Genomic DNA, 24778 nt, shown 5'->3' with positions numbered 1-24778 from the left:
CTCCCCCTCTCTCTGTCCCTTTCTCTTTCTTTTCTTGGCTCTTTAGATGAAGCCCAGGAAGTGCTTTTTTACTTGCTGTTAGACTATTTTTGGTGTGATGCTTTGCTCAGTGCACTGTGCAATGCATTAAATAGGTCACTCACGCCAAAATGTCAGCAAAACGAGAAACAAGATCTCCAGCATCCAGTCTCATTCTTTGTCAGGTTCCCCGCAAATCCCACGCCATGGTGTTGCACGCATTCTCTTGTATTGATTTGCCTGCCTGTGCACATATCGGCTTCTGCTTGAACCCAAAGTGACTTGTGTTCGGTTTATGATGGTTGATGTGTGCTCGACTCTCTGCTGAGGTGTTGAGTTGTGATATCTATGGAGTCTTTACACAAGCAAGCAAGCCAAACAGCTTTCATCAGCTGTGGTGGTTCCTAGCATGAGGCTGGCCTTAGCCTCTGTCGTCACAGTGCTCATAAAAGAGGACTGGTTTAGGGTGATGAAAGTGTGTCATTCTGGTGCCACGTTCCCTCTACTGACTGTTACTCAGCTGCAAAGATGTCAGCACGGCTGTCAAAGCTGTTGTTGAAATGTGCCACATCGTCACCTTTGGGAGTGTAATTCTGTACGGCTCCTTAAGGTTCCGAAGGCTTGACATTTTATAATTCAAATAGGGCAAGTAATATTTCCTGTTTGGTTCTCTCTGATTGCATGCTCTTGGAAATATATCAAAAGAGGATTTACGTCATGTGTATGACGTGTGTGTGTGGTGTGTGTGTGTGTCTGTGTGTGTGTGTGTGGGAGCTGTGGGCCAAAGAAATTGACATGGCAGCCTAGCATGGCAGAAGCATACAGATACAGCTCTGAGAGCAGAGTTGTGGCTCCCAGACGAGAGAGACAGACAGACAAGCAGATAAACAAAGCCGACTGACAGACGGAAAGCTCCAGAGTCAGCCAGCTAGAAACACAGATTAATATACTGTTTCTGCCGTTAGGCCGCAAGCTCAAAGCTCCCAAAAACAGTGTGTGTTGATAATAGTGCTGCATGAATAAATAAAAGTGGAAATGAATAAGCAGTTGATGTCACTGCAGATATATGACTAGACTGCATGAAAATACACACAAGCTGAATGAGCTGGATGAACGTATAAAGACAAATATTCTGACAGAAAATGTTGCGTCGGATGAACAGCACCTCCGGTTGGCACCTGGCGCTTGGCTTGTGTCTGTGCATGCACTGATGGAGAGGGGGCCTCCAGTGTCCACTTTCTGCAGCGTCTGCTGAGCCTCCTCTCTGAAGGTGTCCCTGAAAGGAAGACCAGAGTCATGCTTAGTTTCCCCTCTTTTCGCCCTTGCGAGTGACGGGAGTGCTGAAATGGCTGAAATCACATTAGTCTTCAGGAAGTGCTCCAACAGTGGCCACAGGCAGCCAGTGCGGGGTGGGGTTGGGGGGGGGGGGGGGGTAAAGAGAGTTGGGCTGTGTGCTCTGTAGGGCCAGTTGCATCAGAAGAACTTCAAGAGAGCAGCTGGTGTCTCTGGGCAGCAAATGGCTGTGTTGTGTGTATGGTGTGTCGGTGTGTGTTTCTGTGTCACACTATTTCTTCATATGTCTCTACCAGCAGGACAGGTTATCATGTGCAGTCCATTAATATGCATGAACATTGGTGTACATAGTATGAGCTGTAGCTTTGCCAGAAACCTATGAAAACTCCCCAATTCACCATGACCTGAAAAAGCCTGTGCACACTGGGCTGGGTCGAGGCCATCCTTGACTGGCATGAGCACAGCAGATTATTGCTGCTTCATGCTCAAATGCATGTCAAGGGGTCTGAGGGTCATGCTAGTGTGTTGTTGGGCATGAGTTCTGGTTGTCTGGGCCCATGCTGAGGGCTGAGAGTCACAGGCTGATTGGGATACCCCCTCCCCAGCTGCCCTATGCCCCCCTGCCCCAGACACACACACTGAGGCAATAATAGAAGCTGTTAACAGGATTAACCATTGGAGAGCAAGTTGATGACTTAATCAGGTGAAGGCAGTGTGCTAGCCTAGCAGCCGAGCTGAGGCTCATGAGCCTGGACAGGTCTGAGAGGAGTGAGGGTGAGACGCCTGAATGTGACCTGTATCATCAAATCATGCTCTTCCTCAAGGAAATCCCAGTTCGTACATCACCGTTTAGTATCATTGAGTGCTTTAATGTATACGGGCGGCACTGTGCAATTGGCTTTGATCTCCACAGAAATACTTTGAGACAGTAAGGTGTGAGTATGCTGTTGGAGAATCGCCTCCCTGTCATGTAGCTGAATCATCACATACTCTATGCTGCACATACAACACCCTCATCCTCCACTCTTAAACTGGTACGCTTGTGTGCAGCTAAATGTGTCAATTGAGGTTTGGGTTGAGTTCTTAAACTCACTGCAGTACAGGAAACCTATTGTGTGTGGTTGGGGTGGAGTGTGTGTGAGTTTCCTTTTGGTTTCTCTCATTTAGCCTATAGCCACACTATGCAGATGAAGCTACTCAATATGTTTTTTTTTTTTTTTGCTTTGGTCAAAAACTTATATAACAGCTCTTACAGCAAGATGTCTTTAATTGTTATCACCAAAAAACATCAATTTGCAAGATTAGCTATCTTATATTAGGCTAATGCTAACTGTGCTGTTTGGCTAATCTGGCTTTTAGCTTAGCATAAACTCTGCATTGCCTTTTAAATGGTGTGTGTGCGTGTGTGTGTTCTCATTTGGGTGTAATTCTCTGATCACTGTCTCTCTGTCTGTCTGCAGGAGGCTGGACCCCTCTGAGCGGCCGCTGCAGATGGTGTATGACTACCTGGCAGCCATGGGCTATGAGGACCCTTTGCGCATCCAGCGGGAGGCCGCCAACTCCGACCTCAGCTGCATGATTCGCTTCCACAGCGGTGAGTGCTCAGCTCACCCCCTCTCCCCCAGCCCCAGCCCCTGTTCTCTCTCCTTCCCTTTGCCCCGCTCAGGGTTGCAGGGTTGCAGGGCTGCCCATCTGGGTGATTGGATTCGTCCTTCAGCGTCCGGGGCAGAGTCCTGGACCAGTCACGCTGGACCTGGGCCCATAGCCGTGTCCATGTCCCTGGCCGCTGCACTCCAGCACCCTTCCAACAAACCCCTAACTGAACTGGAGCGAGCTGGAGCTGGAGGAACCAGGGTGTTTAGCCTTGTGTGTCTCCCCCTCGTTCACATAAACGTTCTCTCTTCTCAGTAGAGCTGAGACTTTTTACACAGCAATGTTTTTTTTATTTTCACAGTCTTTAAAATGGCAGAGCTGTGTGTGTGTGTGTGTGTGTGTGTGTGTGTGTGTGTGTGTGTGTGTGTGTGTGTCGGGAGTTTTCGCTGTCTTACATTTCATGGGCTTTGATAGACTCTGCTGTGGGCTGAACCGAATGTGTCTCCGCAACACCTAGTGTTGCAAAGTCGGCATCAAGCTCTTGGCCCGATTCTTCCTCAGCTCAAGTTCCTGGAAAGAGCCGGAGCTGATTAGAGTCTGGCTGCCTCATGCCTCCTCCTATGTGCTCAGATGGGTCTGTCTGCCGGAGAAAGGGGAGAGGTTCTGTGCTTATTCAAATCCCCATCCCTTTCCCTAGCAAAGAGATTAGCCTGCACCTTCACTACCTGCTCTGGTTAGGCACTAATAGGTTCATTTGCAAAGAGACAGGGAGAGAGAGAGTGAGAAAGTGGGGAAAGATAGAGGGAGAGATAGAAAGTGGGAAAAGATAGGGGGAGAGAGAGAACACAACTTCTCAGTTGTGTTCAACATATTTGTCCTTTTATGTGTAACATTACAGCTACGTTCATGTCAATAAAGAATTGAATTGAATTGAATTGAACTGAACTGAATTGAGAAAGAGAGAAAGAAACATGGGGAGAGAGGTAGAGAGAGACATAGAAAAAGATATATATATAGGGAGAGTATTGTCAGAGGTTTGTAATGGGGCTTTGGTGGGGTTGGATTGTTGGACATGAGTGTCTACCCCCTGTGTGAGTGGTGTGGGCCTCAGGAGAGCAGGAAAGGGGGCAGAGAGAGGTTAGCACATGATACTCTCAGTGAGAGGGTGACACGTCTACCATAACATCTCACCCTGTTCTTATAGCACATACACACACGCTGACATACATACAGAAACCCTGCGTGCGCGCGTGCGTGTAGATGTCTCGTCAGCAAGCTGTATCACTCTACCACAGACTGTCGCAGGAGGCCAATTGAGTGTGTGTGTTAACTCATCTGGCTGGAGTGGCTCTGGTGATGTGGAGTGGTGGTGTTTGTGTGTGTGTGTGTGTGTGTGTGTGTTGGTGCTTGAGGATAGCGTGGGAGGGAGACAGAGGGCCATTGCTCAGCTCCATGTGACTGGCCAGCTTGGATCCATCTCAGCTGCTGTGCTGTGACCTCTCCTCTCTTCTCTTCTCTCCTCTCCTCTCCTCTCCTCTCCTCTCCTTCCCTGATGGATGGCCTGGCCTGGGTAAGCTTTACTCTGTGGCCTGCCAGGGAAGGTGAGATGTATCACATTAGCACACTCAGTCTTCAGGCTGTGTGTGTGTGTGTGTGTGTGTGTGTGTGTATGTATATGTGTGTGGTTTGGCCAGACAAGTTGAATGATCCTCTTAGCGGTCCTGATTGGGTTTTAGCATACAGACAATGCCCCTCTCAATGTTGGAGTGTTGCAATTAATGTATGTGCATTTCATCAGGGAAGGAAAATACTTCTTCTCTGATTATAGCCTCTTAAACTTGAATAACTTAAAAACTTAAACTGGAATTCATGAATTTCCTTCATGATGGTAAATTGAGTATCTTTGGTGTTTAAACAGAACAGGGCATTTGAGGACATCATTTTGGGCTTATTATGATCAACATTTGAGAAACAGATGATCAACATTTGTGTTAATGTATTTTATCAATCAAACGACTAATCAGCTAATCAAGAAAAATAATCAACAGATTAATTGACTGTGAAAATGATCGTTAGTTGCTGGACCTGTGTCACACATGTGTCAGCTTGCACAAACTACTTTCTGACCAAACTATTGTACTGTGTGCGTGTTTTTTGACGAGTCACCCTCAAACATGTGTGTGTGGGGCAGTCAGTGTGATAATCACTGGGAGAGGCTGTGTGAAAACGCTTGTCACACGCACACCCTCTGCTGTCTCTGTGGGAGGTGGTGGTGGTGGTGGTGGTGGTGGTGGTGGCGGCATGGCAGTCTCTGCTCTTCCCTAGTGGCCTTTATTTCTCTGTCCAGCACAGTACGGCACGGCATGTCCAATTCACTCATTTCCAGTCAACGGGTGCAGTGCTCTGCTCTGTGCTTTGCTCACTGGGCACTGGGACAGTCCCCTCCCCTCCTGTCCTCTCCCCAGTGGGAGCCTGGCTGCCCGATGGCCCCCAGAGCTGGCCAGGGCTTGGGAGATTTCCCCCTCGGCTTTGTCCGCTCGTGGGAAAGCGGGAGGGCCAGAGAAACGAACGCTGCAGCCAACTCTGGCACCCCCTGGCATCTGGACAGGGCCTCAGTGAGATGGCGGGAAGCGATAGCTGTGCCTGGACAGAGCGCAGTGACGTGACACTGCCTCTCCAGAGACGGAATGACCGCACTGAAATCTCTCCCATTTTTTATGCAGTAATGCAGTGTAAGACATCTGCCCATGGGGCTCGTCAGAGTTCAACTCCTCTGTACTGCTAAGTATAAGGCAAGTAATAATACAGGACCTCTCTGTAGGCTATGAATGAATCTGTAGGCTATGAATGCACTGAATGTCTCCTATAGCAACAATAATCATCAGATGATGAGAGCCATTACCTGCTGCAGTAACTTGTTTGCCTTCTGATAGCTCATAATCATGCAGAGTTCATGATCTCAATTTAAATGCTGAAGGCATGCGTTACCAGTATTCAGATGGCTCATGTTTTACGTTGCAAGTTGCTTACAAAGAATGCCATTCAAAAAAAAAAAAAAACTTCAAAGTTGATGTTGTTGTGCAGTTCATTAAAGCAGTTATGCCTCAGTGTTTTCACTCCAAACAAATTTGTAAATCTGAGTCCAGCCCTGCCCCTCGCTGAAAGATATATGGAGAGAGAGAGAGGGGGGGGGGGGGGGAGAGAGGAGAGGGAGAGGGAGAGGGAGAGGGAGAGGGAGAGGGAGCGGGAGAGGGAGCGGGAGCCAGCCATGGCGTGAGGATTAGAGGAGAGCAAACATGCGGGTAGAGAACCTTAATAAATGCTGACTTAATAAAGTGAGGCTCTTTAAGAAAACACACTCGCGAGCACACACACACACACACACACACACACACACACAGCTCCAGGGCCGGGGGACCAGGGGTCAGTCAGTGCAGCTGCCGCTCCATGGGGCCCCACAGAGCGGAGCAGTGGCGTGCTGCTGGCCCGCCTCCACACAACCCTGGCTCGGGACCGGACCCCCGCTGTACATGCACCAAACACACACACATACACACATGCACTCTCTCTCTCTGTCTCTCACAAACACACACGCACATTCTTATACACACACGACTGCCACACATATATAACACCCACAGGCTTGTATTTTAACGCTCTCTTGCCAAAGCATATTCACATTCCCCTCGCATTTACCTGCATGTCACCACACATTTCTTCCCCATCTCCCCCATTACATAGTCCCCCACACACATACTCATACACACATACATTCACACACACACACACACTCTCTGAATTCATCCAAAGCCACAGCAATCCTGCACACTGTCTGAAATAAATCATCCAGGCCAGGGTTTAGTCTCCTAATGAGTTATTGATCTGCCAGCGCCCAGCTTATCACAGAAGAAGATGACAACTAAATAAAGAGTGCAGTGCAGGACGAGTGGCGCAGGGAGACCAGGGAGAGAAAGCGCTGGCTGCTAACGCAAGGCGTGGCCCACTGCTGCATCATGGAGAGCACAGTAGCGTGGGCTGAGGTGCCGCTGCGTTGGAGGAGGTTGGTGGGGTCAGATCCTGAGAGAGATGGGAGGTTGAGAAGAACAGAGGGAAGACCACTGGTCAGACGTTTTTTTTTCTGTGTGTGTGTGTGTGTGTGTGTGTGTGTGTGTGTGTGTGTCTGTGTGTGTGTGTGTGTGTGTGGGACTCGAGTCCCATGTGAATTATGCAGCTGTAGATTCACCACCAGACTCTCTTCAAATCCTCTCTGCCGCCCGTCCTTGTTTGCCTTTTGTTGTCTTAGCATTAGCATGCTAACCCGCGACTTATGAGCCTAGTCATGCGCCAGCAGAGCAAGCTGATGAGCAGGGGGGAAGGGGGGGGGGGGGGGTGCTCTGACAGCCATGACTGTGGAAATATCTGTGCCAGGGGACTAAAAGTGCTTGAATTGACCTCTTTGGCTGTGCCCTGATCATCTCGCAGGGGTCGGGGGGGGGTCTTAGGCATGTCTGTCCTGACCCGTGACAGGAAATCGGGGTCCGTTTGAAGCTTGATTGGATTGCCTCAAAAGCAGCCATGGCTTATGAAGGGCTGATGAGTCTGTCACTGAAGGGGGTCTTTATATAATGTGTTTATTATTGCTGAAATGGCAAGCGGCTCTGAGCCCTGGTCTGGAAGTAGAGACTGTACCCCCCCCCCCCCTTCCACTCTCCCCTGAGCGTCCGGCCTAATCTCCGCAATCTCACCCCATTCAAACATGCTCCGCTATTCATTACTGTCAATCCTGAGGAGTCTCCAGTCAGGCTGCTCCCCATGGGAGTCAAATCATCTCAGGGCATCGGCCGTCTGGAGCCAGCGGAGAGCCAGCTGCTAAAAGAAGATCCGTTTGGACTCGGGAGGACTTCAAATTCCATAGGAGAAAGAAAAAAACATTTGCTCTGCTACATGAAGTTATACTGTAGCCTGAGAAAATGATGCAGTCTCTCTGCTTAACAGAGTGCATGGATGATGACTACTGTAGGCATCTTATGCTCCACCAGGCTTTAGTGAGGATGTCTCTGATAGCAAAGCGTCATTTGGCTCTAATGAACCCTGTGACTGCACTGCAAATGAAATGCTGCTCCTTGCAATTTTACCACTATTTGTCACAGACTTAGTGTCCACATGATAGGGACAACACACAACACGTCACTTTCACACAATCTCAGCATGTTTCCGCTGAGGTACTCCTATATTTAGTAACATGATTCAAATTCACACTTAAGTGTTCCTCTCTCAGCCCCTCAACAGCCAGAGCACACAGTCCTATTCCTGTTCATGGGGGTGAAAGCCTTCGTTTTCATTCAGGTCATTTCCAGCCTGATTAACGCCGTCATGGAGCAGTGCCCCTCTTAGTAAGACCTCACCTCGGTAACCCAGCCAAGCACTGCTGTCACCAGCGCACCAGGGCTGAGCTGAAGCGTGGAGGGAGGGAGGGAGGGAGGGAGAATAGAAGAGAGAGAGAGAGTTTGCGGTATGGGGAAGGAGAGGGTAGAGGAGGAGAAGAGAGGGAGGGAGGTCAGCGAGGAGATTCTGTGATCCGTCACTTGTCGTTGCGGTTTTGGCAGGCTCTCTGTAGTGGAAGTCCGGGTGGCCGTGCCAGCCGGGAACCCAATTAGACATGCCCTCTCTCTCTCTGTCCCTCTATTAGTCTCTCTCTCTCTCTCTCTCTCTCTCTCTCTCTCTCTCTCTCCCTCTCCCTCTCTTGCTGTGGCTGCAGGGCCTGGTCCTGGTCCTGCTCACCTCACATCCGGGCCTCTACCGCCACAGTGCCAAACACTCGAGCAGATGCCGACGGTGTCACCCTAAACGCTGTGTCACCGTAGCCGCCGTCTGTGTCACTCTGAGCCCTGCTTGGATACTGTATAATCAGGCCACCAGCACCTGTGTTCCAGAACTCTCTGGAAGAGTGTCACTGCCAGGGGCTGTGGCTGCATTTCATACTTATTTATTGAGCGGTGGCCAAAGATATTTGTGTTTTTTTATATTTATAGGCACATTTAACTTAGCTAATGGCTAAAACCTTAAAGGAGAATTCCGGTGTGATATTGACCTAAAGTGTATTGAAACATGATACCGAGTGTGAACGTATGTCTTATAGCCCATCTCGGCTTGTCCCCTGCACTCCAAAATCTGGCGCTAGTTAGCCGATGCTACCAACAGCTTTTTCAATAGTGGTGCTTCGGCTTTCGCAACTGGAATCCATGCATTTCCACTGAATTATTTTTGGAATCTGATCCCTTATCATACCTGTTCATTCTTACTCGTTGCTCGACTTATCGTGACTAAATTCAAGATGGCTGCAAACACTAAACTTCGTGAAGATACTGTCTGTATAAATCGTCTTGTAAGTAAACTACCAGTGCTTTTTCAAAGTTCTCAATGTCTCGTTTTAAATGTCAGGGCCCTCGGAAGTCTACCAATGAAGTGTGGAGATACATTGAGCCTCGTAAATGGGTGTAAAACAGTGATTTATTTGCATGGCTAGCCCGATGCCGAAGCACCACTATTGAAAAAGCTGTTGGTAGCATCGGCTAACTAGCGCCAGATTTTGGAGTGCAGGGGACAAGCCGAGATGGGCTATGATACATACGTTCACACTCGGTATCATGTTTCAATACACTTTAGGTCAATATCACACCGGAATTCTCCTTTAAAAAAGTCAATAAAGGGTCATTCCTTTGGCTGAGTTTCTCAAACTACTGTTTTGAGGAACTCCATATGGTTATTTTTTGTTGTTGTTTTTTTGGCCTCACCCTACCTGCATATGCGTGTGGCCAGCCATGTTTATATCACCTGCGTGTGGCCAGCCATGTTTATATCACAGGTAAAGCAATTACTTGTAGCAAACAACCTCCATTCACCAAATACATGAATGAATGTGGGGTTTCTTTGGCACAGGTCTGAAGATCAATGCCCAATCGGTTGGCAGTATCTCCAAGGCAGAGGGCTCTCCATCCTGGCCCAGGGGGCTTCCTCTGCTGAGTTACAGCAATTACTTCATCTCTCCGTCAGCCTGGCACAGATTGGAGATTGTCTTTGAGCTTTGTGCCAAAGAGGCTGATAAGAATTATTCCTTTTAGTCATTGCTGTATTGTTCTCGTGAAATCCAGGGTCTAACTATAATAAAAGGGAAAAAAGAAAAACTCTAAGAACTCTAAAAACTATAAGGGAAAAGTTTTGTTTTCCTCATAGATTGGTTCATCTCTCTATACTGTGCTAAAAGAGAATGATTATCCATTCTGCATGTCTTTCTGGCAGTGACTGTCTGATGGTTACTGATTCATAACAATGATTGTATTATCACACAGCCTAGTAGGCTGTCCAGTCTCCCTGTACTGCCCTGAGGCCTTGTCTTTGGTACTGCATGTCGTTAGCCCTCACACAGTCTAGCACACACACACACACACACACACTGTCACACAGTCACACATGCCCTCATAGTGGAAAAGCAGAGACCGAGATGGGCAGCAGTGGGGCCGTGAGATCCTCTTGAATGCGCACCAGAGGCCGACGGGTCAGCCATCCCTCTTCATCGCTCTCCAGCTCCTCTGTCACAGAAAGGCTCCTCGTAGCGCCCCCAGACAGCCGTGGCATGCGAGAGACAAACGGCTGCCTGGCACCTTCTCACCGCCCGCCACGCCTCTCCTCCACCCTGCCCCCCTCCCCCCCACCTCCCTGAGTCCGAGTCGGGAGAGCAGATCGCAGACGGTCGATATGTCAGCTCCTGGGAGTCTGACATGAGCTATTAACAAGACCCATATCACACCATGTCTTATGTGATGAAATTCACCATAGGAAAGAAATGAAAGTGTGTGTGTGTGTGTGTGTGCGTGTGTGTGTCTGTCTGTGGTACGTGCAACTGAGCGTCCTTTGTGCTTCTAAGACTGGCAATTAACCTGAGTGTACTTTGGGTGTTGGCGCAGGCGGCCCCCCTGTTTGATGTGTCCTTCAGAGTCCCAGCTGAAGCTCCAAACATAATTAGATTGAAAGAGGGGAGTTTAATGTGACAAAAGCCCTGGCTCATTCCTCACCATGACTGATGCATCTGGGTTAGGCCATCACTTGAGAGAGTCCACAATCTCACTTCACCCCACCACAACGTACGTGTGTGTGTGTGTGTGTGTGTGTGTGTGTGTGTGTGTGTGTGTGTGTGTGTGTGTGTGTGTGTGTGTGTGTGTGTGTGTGTGTGTGTGTGTGTGAGAGAGAGAGAGAAAATGTGTGTAGAGGTGTGTGTTTGGGGGAGTAAGATTATACTGAGATACTTTTGGAGTTTCTCTGTATGATTTAGCATCTGATATTTACTTCAGTATTTGAGCAGGGATTAGGAAGAAGTGCCTGTTCACAAACATAAAAGATTTTCACTTCTCTGAGCACTTCCCTCTTGAACACAATCAGAGCAGCATGGGTAGGCTATTCTTTAAGTGACCTAGGCTGACCTCCTATAGCCTATACTGTGCATCGTCTTCAACACTCCCAGTGCCTTTGGATGCCCTGGTGCTGGACTTTGGGGGCCGTAACGGCCAATAGAGAAAACAGCACTGAGCACTCTCGAGCTCCTTTCGGTGTTGCTCTGATAAAACAGACATGTCAGACAGACACACTCAGACGCACGCATCTCTGACTAGCGGCTGAACCCGCCTAACAATGTTGTCACACACACAAGGGGCATGATGTAACCAGGCAGTAAAACCCTGTCCAAGGGAGCAATCCGCTCTGGCTGTGCAGCTAACAGACTCTCAGAGCAGGAGCTTTGCCCCTGCTTTGTGCAGTGAGATTAAGAAATGGGGTGTGGGGTCCTATGAGGTGCTCATGATGTTATCACTTGCAGGCCAGTTGAAGATTGTCCATCCTTTTCTTGGGCTGCTCGAAGCCGATTGACCTGTATCTGATTACACATACACACATACACCCCCCGACACACGCGCATACACACACACACACATATGCACAGACCTTGATGACAGCGCAAGGGGTTTGTGTCACCGTGAGCTGACCAGTGCAGGTGACATCATTTGCTGGCAGGCTGTGTATACCCCTCCTCCTCCCCTACTGAGCAAGCCCCTGGTGCACACTGCATATGGTATTAATTAGCTTGTGTGTGTGTGTGTGTGTCTGTGTGAGTGTGAGTGTGTACACGTTCTATTCAAATTGTGTCCCTCACCCCATGGGGGAGGTTTTCTGTTTCCAGACCACTTTGTGTGAGCATACGTGGGTCTAAATGTTGTATGCCTATCATGGGCTGGATGTGTGTGTCTCTAAGTGGTTTTGTAAACCATACACCATAATATAGGAGTCAACAGTTTCAATGGTATGTCTCATTGACTGTACTAAGTGTACTTTGTGTGTATCAACAGTCAATACCCTGCTTTATCTCTAGGCACATACACAGAGTTTATTGTGTATGTTTCTTTGTTTTGTGTGTGTTTTAGGACAGCAAAATTAATTGTTTATTCGATAAGTTGTCAGTTATTGAATTAATCAGCAACTATTTTGGTAATCAGTTAGTCAGTTTGTGCCATTTTAAAGGAAAATACTTCAAAATTCTCTGATTATAGCTTCAAATAACTTGAATATTTCCAACTTTACTTACTCTTCAATGATGGTAAATTGAATATATTTGCTGTTTGAACAGAACAGGGTATTTGAGGATATCATTTTGGGCTTATTATGATCAACATTTGGGAAACAGATGATCAACATTTGTGTTAATGTATTTTATCAATCAAACAACTAATCAGCTAATCGAGAAAATAATCAACAGATTAATCGACTGTGAAAATAATCGTTAGTTGCTGGCCCTAGTGTGTGTGCACACATGTGTCAGCTTGCAGCTTGAACTACTTTCTGACCAAACTGTTGTACTGTTTGTTTATTTGTATGTATGTATGTGTGTGTGTGTGTGTGTGTGTGTGTGTGTGTGTGTACACACACATCTGTACACCCCCTCAGAGCGTCCAGTGAACGTGGACCAGCAGGAGCGGACGCTGCTGAAGGGTGTGTTCAGCGTGCGCAAAGGCAAGACGCAGCTGCACAAGTGGGCGGAGCGGCAGGTCATCCTGTGCGGCACCTGCCTCATCGTGGCCTCCGTCAAAGACTCCCTCACCGGCAAGATGCACATCCTCCCCCTGGTGGGGGGCAAGGTGAGGGGGGGCAGGGGGCCAGAGGGGGCACATGTGGGCTGGAGGCGAGGGGTGGGGGACATGGGTGGGTGGATGGGTGCACGGGGGTTCCTCTCTTCTCTCTGTTCTCCATCCACTACTCACACGCGGGGTCAGAGCCTCCCCAGCTCCAGAGCAGATACAACAACACAGCTGCACACAAGAACACTCATGTGTAGTCACACACACACACACACACACACACACACACACACACACACACACATCCGAGCAATTTGAATACAAACATGAAGATCCATCATAAACATGTTTTGCACACAAAAACACCAGACTAGGATAGAAATGTAACACTTATATTTAATGCCACATACATTAGCCTACAGTAGAAGAATGAAATCTATCAATTGCACGTTTTGAGAAATTGAGATTGTCTCTCTATTCAGAGTTTATGTTCAACCTTTGAATCCTTTATTTTTGTTTTGAACCACTTGAACTTCCAGTGTCATTTCAGCCAACCTTGTGGCATTTGTCTGTATGCGTGCGTGCGTGGGTGTGTGTGTGTGTATGTGTGCGTGCGTGCGTGTATATGTGCGTGTGCGTGCGTGCGTGCGTGCGTGCTTGCGTGTGTGTGTTTAGGTGGAGGAGGTGAAAAGACGACAGCACTGTCTGATGTTCAGCTCGGCGGGGCCACAGGCACAGGCCTATTTTGTGAACTTTGACACGCTGGCAGACTACCAGCGGTGGCATCGGCAGGCATCGAAGGTAAGCCCGCCCACACACCCAGCTGCCCGCGTACGACACCCACTCACCACTCACCTCCATCTTATCTCATTAGGGGAAATAAAATGGAGGGAGGGAGAGAAGGAGAAAGAGAGAGGGAGGGAGTGGGAGGGAGAGAGAGAGAGAGAGAGGGAGGGAGAGAAAGAAAGAAAGAAAGGGAGAGGAGGGAGAGGAGGAGAGACTGGGGGCAGTTGTTGATTGCTTGTGTTGTCCACGATTGGACCTCCTATAGAGGACAGCTTTGGTTTAACACCAACTTCACCTGAAGTTTGGGAAGTGCTTTCTTCACTGACAGAGTGTGTGTGTGTGTGTGTGTGTGTGTGTGTGAGTGTGTGTGTGTGCGTGGGTGGGTGGGTGATTGTCTTGCACATTGATTGAGAAAGAGAGGGAGAGAGAGTGTGTGTGAGGGGTGGAGGGAGGGACACAGCTAATGGCTTATCTTCCCTCTCTGCCTCCACATCCTCTCTGTTCTAGTCATGTTCCTGTGTCTCTGATTGGGTAATGAATTACATTCCCCTCCATCCCTCCCTCTCTCCCCAACCCTCCATCCGTCCCTTTCCCCCTCTCCTTCACCTCCTCCTCTCGGCCCTAACAAGCTCTGAATGCATGTGAATGCCTCAGCTGAGGCATGAGAGAGAGAGAGAGAGAAGAGAGAGGGAGGGAGAGAGGGAGGGAGAGAGAGAGACCCAGGAGAGGACAAATACTGAAGAGCCAATTATCATGGCGATGCTGGTGAGTCAGGGGCTGGGCAGACAGAGTAGAGAGACCCGCAGCCACAGACGAGGTGGAGGAAGGAGGCACCAAAGATGGGGCATGATGGCATCAGGGAGGGGGACGACGTTACACAGACAAGAGCAGAACGGTTATTTGGAGAGACAGAGGTTGTGGAGAGAAGGGGGGGGGGGGGGGGGGGCACATGCCAGTCCATCATGCATGAGTCATGTGCCCTTCTCTTTTAGTTCTGCTTGTGGGTGGGTGTTTTTGCATCCTCTGTGCGCGGTGGGAGGGTTGTGTGTTTGTGTGTGTGTGTGTGGAATGGAGCCTTGGAGAAGATGACTTTGTAAATGTAGGCTGGGCCTCTGCCTCTGCCTCTGCTGCACTGGGAGGTTCATTGGGCTAGCAAGGGCCTTCTGCAGGTCACTTCAGCTTCCAGCAGCACAGAGAGGTTTCTGCTTTGAAAAGGAGAAGTGTTAATGTGTTGTAAATATCAGACCCTGTGAACATGCTTTACTCACACGTTACTTTGCTAGTGGTAGCAATTTATATTTGGAAACATACACAGTGCTCTCATTTGGATTGCCTGTTTAGATAGATTTTGGCAACATTTGCATGGCATGAAGCTGGGGAATCTGCTTAATCAGAAAATGTAGATTAATGTGTAAGCAGTGGAATATGGGGGGTGTGACATCAATACAGAAGATGGCATTATAGCATGTTTAAGGCAGTTAAGAAAGAGAAGTGTATGTGTGTGTGTGTGTTGGGGGGGGGGGGGGGGGGGGGGGGGGGTTGCTGCAGCCACTACTGTTGGCCACTGGTGTGCTGTGAGCTGTGGAGATGGACTGAGTGAGTTTGTGATGAAGCTGTCTGACTGCAGCTCTGCTCGGCTCAGCCTGTCCACGCCCTGACACACAGCACTCACAGCCACCCTGCAGTCTCCCTCCTTCCTCTCTGTCTCTCTGTCTCTCTCTCTCTCTCTCTCTCTCTCTCACTCTCTCTCTCTCTCTCTCTCTCTCTCTCTCTCATCCCCTTACTCCCTCAAACATACAGCACGCAGCACTCATTGCTCCCCTGCAGTCTCGCCCTCGCTCTCTCCCTCTCTGCATCCCCTTACTACATATTTCTTGATTCTTTTCTATTTGTCTACCTGCCTCTCTTGTCACTCTCTTTCTCTCTCCATTTTTCTCCTTTTTCCCCTCTCTTTCATCCCACCTTCTGCTTCTTAATAACAAATACATTTTCAGACCTCTTAGTCCCCCCCCCCCCTCCTCTCTCTCTCTCTCTCTTTCTCTCTCTCTCTCTCTCACTTCCCCTCTCCCTCTCCCTTCCTCTTATCTCTTGGTCAGTCTTACTGCTCATGGAAGAAAAACAACTGGGTGTTTGTGTGAACTGCGGCCCGTTTCCGCCTCTCCGCTGGCCGACTTCAAAGCCGTACAGTGTTCACAAAGCGCCACAGAGCCTCCAGTGCGCAGGCCAGAGAGGCTGTGATGCAACAGCAGCACGCCTCAGTGATCTGCCGGAGTATGCCACAGTAAGCGGCTGTGTTCTCCTAGATAATCTCAGCAGAGCTGATGTCACTGCTTCAACCACTGAGAAATTGCAGCTAAAAGGAGGTGTATTTGCTGTTGTAGGTGTCTTCATATAGAAATCAACATCGAAGTAGGAGGGAGATGATTGGGGGGGGCAGCTTTTGTCAAATACAGGACTATCCTTTAAACCTTGAATGGAAACTTTGAAAGAAACATGCTGGAAATCATTGTCTTGACTGTTCCATGTACTGGTACTGTGCAAAGTAAATGGAAATGAGACCTGCAGATATGGACACACACACACACACACACACACACACACACACACACACACACACACACACACACACACACACACACACACACATACACACACACTTGTACAGGTTTCTAATAAAATGAGGGTTAGTCAGCCTCTTTTGACTGAGTGTAGATCACAGGGTCCTCACAGGGTCCTTCTAGTCTGGACCGCTGGCTGATGATTGCATGGACATCAACAGCTACTGTTTCACTCATGCCACTCTTACTTATGTGTGAATGACTGGGCATTTATGAGCAGTAAACACATATGAAGCCTTTCCTGGAAAAGTCCCTGAGAATCATTGACTCATCATGGTCCATTTCAGTCGACCAAATGGACGGACAGACATTAACATGACCTCACATGTTTGTTGCTCACCTATTAATCCTAAGTCATTGTGTTTGTGTGTGTGTGTGTGTGGCTGTGTGTGCGTGTGCGTGTGCGTGTGCGTGTGGTGTGTGTGTGTGTGTGCGTGTGCATGCATGCGTTTGTGTGTTTGTGTGTGTGTGTGTGTATCTTGCCCATCCTCCAGGTGGTGTCTCAGACCATTAGCCTGGTTGACCTGTCTTGCTACAGCCTGGAGGAGGTGCCGGAGTACCTGTTCTACAGCCAGGACATCACACATCTCAATCTACGGCACAATTTCATGAGGCTGGAGGGGCCGGGAGGCCTGCTCAACTTAACTAGGTAAGGGCAGTTCACACTGGCCCAAGCACTGCCTGTATCTGCATGCCCACTACGTCCTTGTGGATGTGTCCAGGGAGTCAGAAGTAAAGATGGTTAGATACATGGTCCAAATTTAGACCACGGGCAAAGTGCAAAATCTGGGAACAAGCAATATGTCTGGTGCATGAACTATAGCTATGGCATGTGGGAGCGTTGAGTTGATCCACCGATGTTTGTGCTTGGATCTCAACTACCCACTACATCCACTCTGTTCCCCATAGACAGGCTAGGATGCTACATCGATACAACATGAAGTTTACTGTGTTGCTCACGCATATGAAGTAAGACACCCTGGGGAGAGGAATTTATTTGTACCGATACTACATGTGCCTGTCATTCAAGTCAGGGCTCCTTTCTTGGACATGTTCTGCGGTAGCTTGAGCAGAGAGTGTGTCTGCAAAGGTGCAGGGGGAGTGTGAATAAGAAAAAAGCTGCATCCCTCAGGGGATCTTTTTCATGCACACTGCTGTGTGTGCGCGTGAACCGAATAACTGAGCCGAGTAAGCACACAATAGCATCCTGTTGATTGGGAATGGGTCCCCAGCTCTGACCAAACATGAACAAAACAAGCTTTGACAGTCTGACACACATCCACGACACGCACCGCTGAATGCGTCGACAGAGACACGCAGAGCACCACGCTCCCGTCTTGCGTAATGTTGTGTACGTTGCTAAGATGTCGGAACGTGATGTGTTTGCTCGGCTGCGCCTTGCATAAGAGGGATCAGGCAGCCGCTCAGGCTGGCGCTCGGCCCTAATGTTCGGAGCTCTGGGTGGACCCTCTGCGGTCACTCGCTCAGAGTGTTTGTGCTTGTCCTAATGGAGGAGGCCCAGGCAGAGCGGGCAGTGTCCTTCTCCTCCGTGGGTCAGCAGAGACACTTAGCGCCACGCCCGCATGCAAACAGGACCTATTAAAAACGAGTCGTAAGTGGGCATCCGCACAAGAGAGACGACGCTATTAAATGTTAATCATCAACTAGCCGTAGCGTGTTATTGTTGCAAGGCCGTCATTAGAGCAAAGCTGAGCCATAAGTGGGTTGTTTGTATGTGTGTGAGAGGGAGAGAGGGAGGGAGAAAGAGAGAGGAGGAGAGATAGAGGAATGAGAGATGGAGGGGGAGAGAGAGGAAGAGAGAGGAGAGAGAAAGAGGAGGAGAGATAGAGGAGTAAGAGAGGGAGGGAGAGAGAGGAGGAGAGATGAGGAGAGAGAGAGGGAGGGAGAAAGAGAGGAGGAGAGATGAGGAGAGAGAGATATAGAGGAGAGAGAGGGAGGGAGAAAGAGAGGAGGAGAGATGACGAGAGAGAGAGAGAGAGGGAGGGAGAGATATGGGCTGAGCAGAGGGCACACGAGTGAGGAACTCCTTCTGACAGACACGGAGTGATTTTACACATCGTTACACCTCGCCTGCTCTCACTCTCCCCTTCCGCCTGGCCCTCCCTCCCTCTCTCTCTCTCTCTCTCTCTCTCTCTCTCTCTCTCTCTCTCTCTCTATCTGCCCCCTCCCATCCTTCTCCATTTCCCTGTGGCTCTCTTTTGTCATATTTCTCTCCTTCTCAGTGCATTCTCTCTCTGCCCCATCCATCCCTTTCTCCCTCAGTTTTTCACTCAGTCTCTCTTTTTCTTTGCAACTGTCAACCTCATTTTTTCTGCTTGTCTGTCTCTCTCTCATGCTCTCTCTATTGTTTTCCCTACCTCTCTCACGTCAGTTCTCTCTCTTTCTCTCTCTCTCCCTCCCTCCATACTCTGTCTCTCGCTCCCTCCACCATGGCAGTATATTTAGTAAGCCCCTGTCGTAGGCACTGTGGTCTGCTGGTTGGGGGTGGGGGGGCGGGGTGCGGGGAGGAGTGCCTGGGAGAGGCAGGGGAGGATACGGTCTGAACTCAAACATATGCTGTGACTCAGGCTGGCCAGCCACCTCCATGGCTGACAGGATGCTAGGGAGAGGGGCGGTGGACAGGCTGACAGGGGGAAGGTGTGTGTGTGTGTGTGTGTGTGTGTGTGTGTGTGTGTGTGGTGTGGAGGGAGGAGGGGGGCCATTACCGCTTATTTCTTCTGCATGGCTACATTCATTACCATCCACTTACCCAGCCCTCGGCCACAAGCGAGCCACAGAGATGGTGCAGAGGAAAGGGGCCGAGCTGCTCTGGTGTGTCTGTCTGTGTGTGTGTGTGTGTGTATGGAGGGGGGGTGGTGGGGGGGGTACCGATCGCTTGGCCAGGTTCTCAGGCTCCAGACTCTGGTCTGTACAGGCGTGTAGCTGCTGGCTACAGGCTTTGTGCAGAATGAAAGGCTGTGTACATCACCAGTTTGGTGAGAGATTATGTGTAGGTGTCAGTTGGATCATGTAGCACTAGGTGTGTGTGTGTGTGTGTGTGTGTGTGTGTGTGTGTGTGTGTGTGTGTGTGTGTGTGGTGTGTGTGTGTGTGTGTGTGTGTGTGTGTGGGCTGCTCTGGGTCTTGGTTCGCTAGTCTAAGGCAGCGCTAGTCACCCATCCGTGAAGAGAACTGTGAAAATGTCAGTGGCCCATTGTAACGAGGTCGCCAGAGCCACCGGACCAATTACTGAGAACACGGCTGCATGCCCTTGCACATTTGCCCTGAGACAGGTTACCTGATAGAAACCACCAGCATTCATAATGTGTTCCCCCATGTGCGCGTGTCAGAAAAGAGGAAGCATGAACTGGTTTTACCACCCTGTCAATATATCACCTATACATTCTTTGTGCTTCGTGTTTTCTTTCCCACAGATTTTCCCAGCTCAAGAGCCTCAATCTCTCGCACAACCGCCTGGGTGTGTTCCCCGAGTCCGTGTGTGAGATCCTGACCCTGACCGAGCTCAACCTGTCCTGCAACGGCCTCCACACGGTGCCGGAGCGCATCAGCAACCTCCAGAGGTATGACACACACACACACAAAAACACACACCTCATCATGAGCACAACTTCACACCACGGAACATACACCATAGCCCCACTTAGTAGGCCCTGGGGGAAAGTCACGCTTCACTTCAACATAGTGCAGTTTAAACACTCATACGTGTGCAAGGTCCAAGGAGAGAGGTATATGCTGGCTGCTTCAAGGACAGTCATTAGTAGAACAGAAAAGCAAGGCCAGCCAAGGCTAAGGTGAAATCAGTCCTCTCAGGTGACAGCCCCTCTCTCCCTCCATCCCTCCCTCCCTCCCTCCTTCCTCGCATTTGAGCATGTTGGATTTTCCACTTTTCCGCTCCTCTTCGTCTTGTTAACTCCTTTCTCTGTCATAAGACAGGTCTGGAGCAGTGCTCTCTCCCTGTGGGTGAGGGAAATGCCAGTGTATGATAATGGAGATGATAAAGGTGTTGAATAATGACTTCATTTGCCTACTGATGAGGAGACATTTTATGCCGTGGAGTCATCTGGATTTCGCCAGACTCTGACCCGCTCCAACTACTGCCTGAGTATTTATTTATTTCATTATTTATTCATTCCATGCAAGGGCCCTCACATCCCCCCGTTCAGGCTCTTTCTGCACACTCTCTAATTTAGCCACTGAAATGCAAATGCAAAAAAGGTCAGCTGTTTTTGTCAAGCAGTCAGGTGAAATCAAGCTTTAAACACAGCCCAGCTTTAGCGCTCCCAGTTGGGTCGGATCAGAACAGCAGGGGCCTCCACCATGACAACGCCGCTGAATGGATTTCACATGTGCTACTGCACTGTTAATGTTTAAACACATCTCCTGCGTGGATGATTAAACAGTATGATAAATGGCTGTATACTGACCTGTGTGTTTTGTGCACTGTGTATTTCCTAAGCCTGCAGACCCTCTCCCTGGATGGCAATCACCTGAGCTCCCTGCCAGAGGAGATGGGTGGCCTGACACAGCTCTGCAGCCTGAGCCTCTCCTTCAACGACTTCCCCCACGTCCCCGCTGTGCTGGAGAAGCTGACCGCCGTCGACAGGCTGGCCATGGCCGGCAACAAGGTGGAGACACTGATGCTCAGCGCCCTGGCCAGGATGAGCCACCTCAAGAGCATCGACCTACGGTGGGCCAGAGGGGACACACTTAACCTGTCTCTATCTTGGTCTCACTCCAATCCCCCCGTCTCTCTCTCTCTCTCTCTCTCTCTCTCTCTCTCTCTCTCTTCCAGTCTTTTCTCATTCCCTCACTTTACTTCCCCTCTTACTGTGTTTCCTGCCCTGCAGTTAATACTCTGGCCAGTCTCTGCATGCATAATGTGCACTCAATCCTGGGTGGTAATGTAATAAGTGGGCCCATCAGGAGATGGGTTGGGAGCCTGGCAGCTGACTGGAGGCTAAATGCATGCTCTCTCTCTCTGAGAGCCCTCCCCGACGTGGCTGTGAGCTTCATGACAGAGTCTCATGAACCTCTTAATCCTCGCCTTCCTCAGCCCTCTGTCCAATGAATAAGATTTAGCCATCGCTTATCGGGGTCTTTCTCCCTCTTTCTTTCTCTCTCTCTCTCTCTGTCCATTCCTTTGTTCTCGGGATGGTCTGCCCTCTCCCTTTCTTCACCTTGTAAGCGGGTTGTTCTGTTTTGGGAGACTAGATTGTGGATTTATTGGGGTTCTGTGCCACAGCTGGAGTGGATTACACCAGCAGACCGCCTCATAAACGAGAGCCAGCACTGATGTCTTTGTCCATAACATGTCTGGACATCATCAGGGATGGACAGGGCTGGAGAGAGAAAGACAGAAAGAGGCTGGTCTAGACAGTCCCAAGGCCACTGGGTGGCGGGGACTGCAGGGAGCTAGCTAGGCTAATGGAAGTAGAAATGAACATGAGGGCACATTGGAAAAACAGAGTGAGTGAGGAGTTAAAGAGTGAGGGAGAGATTTAGGGGCCCAGTACTTAGGAGGATTACAGCGGCGTTTGTACTTCAGGTTCACAGAACTCCAGATCCTAAAGGTAGCAGCCAGCTTTGAGATGATTCCAGGAAGAGCTTACATAAGCACCAGATGTTTCCACCACATGCTTGAGCACGTATGGAGCAGAGAGAGAAACCAGCGTGTCACGAACGCGCTCATCACCAGGGGCTCAGGGTGAGCTCACCATGGCCTCTGAGGCTCCTCGCCGGCGCGATTAAGGCCGGTGTTTGAGCAGCTGGAGGGGATCGGGTATGGTGGGGAGAACCACCAAGCCTTCCCCACGGCGGCTAGCCAGAGACAGAGCCCGGTCTTTGGATGGCCTGACTGCCGTGTCCCACAACAATACCACAGCAGCACCCCCATCGTGTCCTCAAAAAAAAAAACCTGGAATGGCCCCAGAGCCCCCAGACCCAAACAATGAGCGATGTGATGCAAATGTGATGCATGTCAGATGATGATTGAGGTGGCGTAGGAGAGAGTTTATGGAGAGTTTAGAACCGCACGGGTTCTGTAGGCTGAGAATGCTGAGGCGAGGCAGACAAAGCTGCCGTTGAGCGCCACGACGCAGGCAAGAGGGTCAACACTGGAGTCACTGTTCTGGCCTGACTATGAAGTGGGCAGAGTCATTCATCTGTGTCTGTGCACTCTTTATTCGTGCTGCATTGGTGTATTGCTATCCTGTCTGTCTGTCTGTCACCTCTTCCGTCCATTCAACTGTCCTCAGAGCTGTTTTGTTCTAGTCAAGATGTACTGGCCTGGTGCCATCTGTCTGCCTGTAGAAGTGCATTATTGTGCTCTTTCACTATACAGAGGTGAACAATGATGGAATCTCTGTGCAGACGTTTAAAAAATTACTGTTGATGTAGACTTAGGCATATTTTGCCTACCAGTATGAATCTAATCCCATCACCGCACCAGGCCCTCTTGTAGACCTCCATGTTGAAAATGAATCGGCTTTTCTTTTTTCTTGTCAACAGCATCTTTCATAGTACCCAATGCAATATCAGGTGTTTTACAGTGAAGTACATTTAAATTACAGTGTGTGCTAATAGGTATTTGTTTCCCAGGTTAAAGTGGGTGTTTTGGCTGGTAGATTACACTCAAGTGTGACTATTAAATTATTTGTTTTGGCATCCTGACGAATATCCTGGGATGCTCGGTGGTTCTGTAATCAACAGCAGAACTTTAAATCCAGTCTTGCACCAACGCGTTATGTTCCTGGCTGTAAATTATGTTGTGTGCTTAGAGCACTGTGACGAGAGGCTGCACTCCTGCCGAGGCCAAGTTTTGTGGGAGTTCGCAGGAAAGCAGGAAATGCTAGCGTGGTTTACAGCACCTTTTAAAAGTGGTGTTTGGATCGTTAGCTGAAACCTGAGAGTGGGGCTCTTTCAAAAAGTGCTGTGGCTACTGTATCAGTGGTCAGTGTGTTAAGCTTGAGTGTGCCTGTTCAAACAGTGGTGTGTTTGGTCAATACCTAAATCATGACTCTGACTTCATTTTACAATGCCGCTTTGGTCAGTAGGTCAAACTGTTGACTGTGATTGGTTTTGTAAGAATAAAGTCTTTGTCAGTGGATTGGAGTTGACCGTAACGGTGTGTGTGTTTCTCGATTGGCAGGTTGAACGGGCTGCGGTGTGTGAAGAGTGAGACTCTGGAGCCGGTCAAACAGCTCACCCACCTGGATGTGCGGGACAACCGGCTCAGCGCTCTGGATCTGAGCTCTGCCTGCAGCCTGGAGAGCCTGCACTGCCAGCGCAACCAGCTGGGGGCGCTCACACTCAGTGGCTTCATGCTGCGCACCATCCACGGCAACAACAACCGTGAGTCGCGCACAGCAGCTCTCAAGCCCTACTCCATTAAGCTGGGGATCACATTAGGCCCGTTTCACACCGGGAACGTGGCGTAAACGTTGTTATGTCTGTTGCGTTTCAGTTGCGTGGCGGCTGCGTGGCGTTTTCTATGTCTTTGCTAACCAGAAGCGTGTCTGATGCGGCGCTGCGGCGGCCTCTCTGCCAATTAAAATGTCTCTTTTTCTCACATCATTTTTTTCTTCACTGTGAAAAATAGGCGTGCGTCCTGTTCCTAGCATGCATGCATTTTCGGCCCGGCTCAAGCCGCGCCTGAGACATGCGTGTGCAAGCTCCAACCTGTTAACATGGGAGCCAAAATAAAAACGGACACGCCACACAGCTGACACGCTCACGCCACGCACCCGATGTGAAACGGGCCTTAGCCAGCGGTAAGTGGCAAGCGGCAAGTTTCCTATTGTTCTCTATGGTTCGGCAGCGGAACGGTGGCAGCGCTAGCGTTGAACAAGCTGCGCGTTGAAATTGGTTCAACTTTAAAAGCGCAACGCGAGCATATTCAATTGTCACTTAAGGCAAACCAAAGGTTCTTTATCAACCGTCTCTGGGCAAACCCTTTGTGTTACCATAGGAACGAGATAGAACTGATTATGGTCTAAGCGTTGTGTTACGCTTGCCGCTGGCCAAAGTGATCCCCGCCTAACTGCTCTGTGACCTTTCACACTCAAATATAGTCCCTCTCTCTCTCTATCTATCCATCCATCCATCTATGCATATCTAATTGTTCTATCTGTGTCACTTGCTAGCTGTCTCCAGGGGCTGGCTGCTTATATAACCTATAGACGCTCCTTGGTCTGCCATTGGCTGCTCATACCGTGGCACCATACGCTGTGAACATGCCAGCTGCCTCTGTTCAAAACGCACGTTTTAACGAAATGCGCATGCAGAGCAAAACACACACACACACACACACACTCACTCACTCACTCACTCAC

General features: G+C 49.5%; 1 protein-coding gene across 1 annotated transcript in view; it reads left to right on the top strand.

Annotated features, from left to right (window-relative positions):
* phlpp2 (PH domain and leucine rich repeat protein phosphatase 2) overlaps positions 1–24778 on the top strand; it is a 42768-nt gene that overhangs the window by 3211 nt on the left and 14779 nt on the right. Inside the window, exons 3-9 of the mRNA XM_042062112.1 lie at positions 2772–2905; positions 12895–13085; positions 13701–13826; positions 16924–17078; positions 19862–20008; positions 20905–21135; positions 23596–23798. Of these exons, the coding sequence (XP_041918046.1) occupies positions 2772–2905; positions 12895–13085; positions 13701–13826; positions 16924–17078; positions 19862–20008; positions 20905–21135; positions 23596–23798 (1187 nt within the window). The remainder of the gene's footprint in view (positions 1–2771; positions 2906–12894; positions 13086–13700; positions 13827–16923; positions 17079–19861; positions 20009–20904; positions 21136–23595; positions 23799–24778) is intronic.

This window comes from Alosa sapidissima, chromosome 14, assembly GCF_018492685.1.
Source record: "Alosa sapidissima isolate fAloSap1 chromosome 14, fAloSap1.pri, whole genome shotgun sequence".
Classification (NCBI taxonomy): domain Eukaryota; kingdom Metazoa; phylum Chordata; class Actinopteri; order Clupeiformes; family Clupeidae; genus Alosa; species Alosa sapidissima.
Note: the sequence above shows the minus strand (reverse complement) of the source record. Positions and strands in the feature narration are given on the sequence as shown.